Raw genomic sequence first — 6,000 nt, 5'->3', positions numbered from 1 at the left:
TTACACAGTGGCTGCAACAATGGGCTCAAACATAACAATGATTGTGAGGATGGCATAGAACCAGGCAGTGTTTCGTTCTATTGTACAAAGGCCTTATGAGCTGGAACCGACTGTAAGGCACCCAACAATAACAAAGCACAATCAATTTTAACATGTTAGAAATCTAAAATTCATACACTGCTTTGAACATACAGCAGTAAATATTCAAACAAGTTAATCTTCAAGTTGACTGAGTAGTCTTTCTTTTTAATCCTCACTAATAACCAGTAAAGGCCTACTAAAATTTAGATCATCATTATAATTTTATTTTTACAGTCAGATATATCAAACATTTTTTATTTTTAATAATTTAGTCAAAGAAAATAAAAATCCTCAGGGTATCTACCATATTTTTTGGCTATTTTCTCAAATTAAAGACAGTTGATCCTCATTATTCATGGGTTCTGTATTTGTGAATTTACTTACTAAAATTTACCTGTAACCCCAAAACCAATACTCACAGAACTATCACATCATTTGTAGATATGCGTGGTGATGGTGGTGGTGGTGTGCCACTGAGTTGGTTCCAACTCATAGTGACCCTGTATAGTGTTTCCAAGGCTGTAAATCTTTACAGGAGCAGAAAGCCTCATCTTTCTTCCGTGGAGCAACTGGTAGTTTCAAACTGCTGACTTTGCAGTTAGCAGTCCAGTGCATAACCAACTACGCTACCATGCATAGTGGCAAAAAATGTGAGTTGCATGATGCACATGTTGCAGCTGAGGTACAACAAGGCTGGATCAATACTCGGGACTTTATAAAACACAGCTACAGCAATGTTTTATAAATAAGAATCAACTGTACACCCTATACTTGTCCTCTGAATCTTAATGTTCCTCATGACAACATGTTCAAGTGTTTAAAAATCATTTAAGTTCTCATTTTCTGCATTTTAAAAATAGGAATATGGAAGCACCAACATGATAAAATTGTTGTGAAGACAACATTAGCAAATATATGTGACTACTTAGAAGAGTGCTTGCCACACAATACCTATTCAATGTTGTTATTGTTATCATTAATATTATTACAGAATGGAGTATTAATTAATAATACTAATGTGAACTGGAGTTGTCAAAAGGCTTATAGAAAAAGTAGAAAATGAGACTATTTGAATAAGAACTTGAGTAGTGCAAAGGGAAGAAGAACAACATTTGGACCAGTACAGAGAAGTCACAAGTGCATAAAGGCAGCATCAGATTTTAATGTAGGCGAGAAATCTAACAAGGATGACTAAAATCAGCATATAATGAGAGCTATGGTAACTGTTAAGATCACTGTTCAAAACTTATGAACATTCCTAATCCTCAATTTCCTCAACTTAGAAATGAAGGTAATTTTGATAACTATAATTATCTCAGGATTTTATGAGGATTAAATATCATCCTTAAGATGCTTTATATAGTGCTTGACAAACAGTAAGTGCTCAGTACATGTTAGCAATAATAATAAATAAATAAACATACCAGTGTATGTGGTTCACTCTCTTTTGATTGTGGACTTATCTCACGGTCTTCATCAAAATAGTTCTGCTGGGAAGGATAACCCACTTCTGCTGAGACAACATCCTCTAGCCCTGGATTGGATTTAGTGTACAAAGCTAAAGGGTTGAGCTCTCTGAAACCCTGGAATTTTAAAAAGGGAGAAAGGATTTGATTACATGACCAAGAAAGAAAAACAATGTGAAATCATTAGCATTTTATAATTTTCAATTGCTGTGAAATATACTATCATCTAAAATTTAATGGTCAGAAAGTTTCTGCATATTGATAATTTTTCCTACTTACAAAACTTATCAATATCCATATTACTAATCATGTAGACATCATTATAAATAAGTGCAAAAGAAGATTTTTTTCTTCTCTAGGAAGACCTCAAAGAATGAAATACCTGGTGTAATCAACCAATTATTTAAAATATTCATATTCTAAAGGACAATAAGCTAAATGTAGTTTTTCTGTTCATATGAATATTAAGAGAGTGCTCTACATTTGGAAGGCAGGAATCTCCTGGGTATCACTAGAGGTAAAGAAAAATCAAATCACTTTCTTCATCAAATTGTCTTAAACCTTAGGGTTGAGATTAAATAAAATCTATTACAAAATACAAAGTGTTCCACCTTAGAAGGGACATTTTCTCGGCATACAATTGCATGGCCTTCTGTTCTCAAGACATGATGGAAGTAGACATCTTCATTTGAGGATGTATCACACAGAAAAATGTTAAGGATTCCATCTATGTATTCATCTACTACCCCGACTAATGGTTTCAAACCACACAACTTCTGGAACTGCAAAACAGCTCTGGATGTCCAATGTTCCTGAAATATAATTGAGATATGAGATTCAGGTGACAGATTTAAACATGAATTATAATAACCATATACAAAAATGAACTAATGATGAGCTAGAGGTTAAAACTGCATGAACTTCCAGAATATCAACAAATCTGTGTTGAAAGAAGTATAGCTAGAATGCTCCTCAGAAGCCAGACATGTTATTAGGAGGGTCCTGGAAAAGATCATCATGCTTGGTAAAGTGGAGCATGAGCAAAAAAGAGGAAGACTCTTAAGGAGATGGAATGACTCAGTGGCAGCAACAATGGACTTATATGTAACAATTGTGAGAATGGCACAGGACTGGACTGTGTTTGGTTCTGTTGTGCATACAGTCACTATGAGTTGGAACCAACTGAATGCACCTAACAACAACAATATCCTATGGAGTAGATTTTTCAAGGAACTAAAAACTTTAACAATACTTGTATAGTAAAAATAGGTCCAAAAAAGGAAGTTAAGTAAGCTAGTGTGCTCTAATGTCATTTGATTTTTATACATAAACATGATGTAATTGCTAGGACAATCACTAAAATAGTGTATTCATGTATTCCGTCAGATACCACTCATTGGGGCCAGTTTTTCACACTGTGATGGTGACTATGTGCCACTGTGATGCTGGAAGCTATGCATGGTGGACAGGTTTCAGTGGCGCTTCCAGACTCAGACAGACTAGGAAGAAGTAGAGGAGGATTCCTTCCGAATGATTGTTGTTTGTTGTTGTTGAGGAACGTTGTCGAGTCGGTTCTGACCCATAGCATCCCTGCAAAGGGTTTCCAAGGAGCAGCTGGTGGTGGGTTTGAACAAGCCAACCTTATGGTTCGTAGTCCAGTACTTATCCTACAGCACCACACCACAAGTCCTCGGAATGATTAGCCACTGAAGACCTTATGAATAGCAACACAACAGTGCCAGAAGTGGAAGGATAAACAATAGAAGCACAACATTGCCAGATACAGTCCCTCAGGTTGGAAAGCACACAAAATAACACTAGGAAAGAACTGCTGCCTCAAAGGTGAGTTGACCTTAATGACATGAATGGAGCAAAGCTTTCAGAACCTTCATTTGTTGAAGGGGCATGACTCAAAATGAGGAGAAACAGCTGCAAATATCCATTAATAATCAGAACACAGAATGTAAGAAGAATGAATCTAGGAAAACTGGAAGTTGTAAAAGATGAAATGGAATGCATAAAGATCAGTATCACAGTCATTAATAAGCTGGAATGAACTGCAATTGGCCAGTTTGAATCTGACGATCATATGGGCTTCTACGCCTGGAAGAAAAAATTCAAGAAGAATGGTGTCACTTTCATCATCAAAAAGAACATTTCAAGATCTATCTTGAAAAAAGACAAGCCAATTAAAAAATGGACAGAAGACATGAACAGACACAAAGGAAGACATTCTGGTAGCCAACAAACATACGAAGAAACAGTCATGATCATTAGCTATTAGAGAGATGCATGTCTTAACAACAATGAGATATCATCTCACCCCAGCATTAATACCGAAGTTCAAAGAAACCCCAAAACAAAACAGTAAAGAACAAATGTGGAGAGAAGGACCCTTCTACATTTCTGGGGGATTGCAAAATGACTCAACTACTGTGGAAAATGGTATGGTGTTTACTCAGAAAGTTTGAAATAGAAATACCTTGTGGCCAAGCAATCCCTTACTTGGTATATATTCACACACACACAGCTAGGACACGAGTAGACATATACATACCAATGTTCATCACAGCACTATTCACAATAGTAAAAAGATGGAGGCAGTCTAAATGTCCATCAATGGAGAATGAATAAACAAACTTTGGTACACATACACAATGGAATACTATACAACACTGTAGAATGACGATGAATCTGTGAAACACCTCATAACTTGGATGAACCTGGAAGACATTATGCTAAGTGAAATAAGTCAATTACAAAAGGTCAAACTTGTATGAGACCATTGTTGTAAAACCTTAAGAAAAGGTTTCCAGACTAAAAGAAGTTTGTTGATGGTTATCAGGGGTGGGAGGGCAGGGAGAGTAATTCACTGGCTAGATGGCAGTCACCTTAGCTCCATTGATGGGGAGGGTAATATACAAGAAGGGTGGGCAAAATATAAGAAGAGGGAGGGTGGCAGAAGAATAATGAAGATAAGTGAAGATACAGGGAGGAAAGCAAGGGCTAAAGGGGATAGAGGTCAATAGTGATACATACACAACAGTGTTCTGTGTGTAGATACATGGACAGAGACATGGGCTGAATGGGGAAGAAAGGAAGAGTAGGATATATATATTTATCTCACAAATATGTAAGAGTTTGAAAGAGAAAAAAGAAGTATTCTTTGATGGTTGCCAGGGGTGGGAGAAAAGGGAGAATATTTCATTGGCTAGAACTAGTAGTTGACATGACAGGGAGGGTAATATACAAGAAGAAGGAGGCTGACAAAATGATGAAGACAGGTGTATGCAGAGAGGTATACAAGTCTAAAAGGGTTAGAGGTAATAGTGATATACATACAACCTTGGAACAAGCATGTTTAGCAGATAGATACATGGACAGAGACACATGTTGAATGGATATGGGAGGAAGTAAATATATATGGTGGTGGTCATGTGCCGTGGAATAGGTTCTGATTCATAGTGACCCTGTGCAGTTTCCGAGGCTGTAAATCTTTATGGGAGTAGAAAGCCTCATCTTTCTTCCATGGAACGAATGTTAGTTTCAAACTGCTGACCTTGAGGTTAGCAGCCTGACTCATAACCACATATATATGGAGTCCTGGTGTGGTGCTTAGGAATTGTCCTGGACTGCAAGGTCAGTTTGAATTGCAAGTCAGTGGTTCAAACTCACCAGCCACTCCTCAGAAACTCTATACAGAGTTGCTATGAGTCGGCACTGATTGGACGGACTTCACAACAAATATATATTGGAGTCCTGGTGTGGCACTGTGGGTTAATGAGCTAGATTGCAAAGTTGGTTTGAACTGCAAGGTTGGTGGCTCAAGTTCACCAGCTGTTCCTTGGAAACCCTATACAGGGTCACTATGGGGCAGAACCAACTCAACGACACTTAATAACAACATACGTGTGTGTGTGTGTATGCATTTGTACACACATACACATATCCCACAGATATACAAGAGTTTGAAAGAGAATACTAGTACATGAATATTTACCTTTTCTGCAAACATAACTATGAATGTGGTGAAACATATAGTGGGCAAAATGATTATAACTTCATAGATAGTATCAAACATCTTAAGGCAACGAGTAGTTAGCTGAGTCTGGGAGCTCAGGACCATAGTTTTAGGGCACACCATGGTCCGTTGGCATAACAAAGTCCAGAAAGACAATGTTCTACATCCTATTTTGGTGAGCAGCATCAGGTTACTAAAAATTCATGAGCAGTCATCTAAAGTGCAGCTATTGGCCTCTCCATGCACAGAAGAAAGAAGAGTAATGAAAACTGAAGATGCTTAGAATCAATTAGTCCAACAGATTAATGGAACATGTGAACATCAGTCTCTAAGACTCTGAGGCCAGAAGAATTAGATGGTGTCCAGTTACCACTACCAACTGCTCTGAAAGGGATATTAGAAGGTCCTGGATAGAGTGACAGAATATGTAGA

General features: G+C 37.5%; 1 protein-coding gene across 1 annotated transcript in view; it reads right to left on the bottom strand.

The window, feature by feature from the left end:
- Positions 1 to 1,505: 1,505 nt before the first annotated feature.
- Positions 1,506 to 6,000, bottom strand: part of LOC102827911 (tudor domain-containing protein 5-like) — a gene marked incomplete at its 3' end in the record, with an annotated part of 101,130 nt that continues 96,635 nt past the window's right edge. The window contains exons 10-11 of the mRNA XM_006867106.1: positions 2,159 to 2,359; positions 1,506 to 1,664 (exon numbers count right to left, since the gene is read on the bottom strand). Coding sequence (XP_006867168.1) covers positions 1,506 to 1,664; positions 2,159 to 2,359 — 360 coding nt within the window. The remainder of the gene's footprint in view (positions 1,665 to 2,158; positions 2,360 to 6,000) is intronic.

This window comes from Chrysochloris asiatica, unplaced genomic scaffold (assembly GCF_000296735.1).
Source record: "Chrysochloris asiatica unplaced genomic scaffold, ChrAsi1.0 scaffold00100, whole genome shotgun sequence".
Classification (NCBI taxonomy): Eukaryota; Metazoa; Chordata; class Mammalia; order Afrosoricida; family Chrysochloridae; genus Chrysochloris; species Chrysochloris asiatica.
Note: the sequence above shows the minus strand (reverse complement) of the source record. Positions and strands in the feature narration are given on the sequence as shown.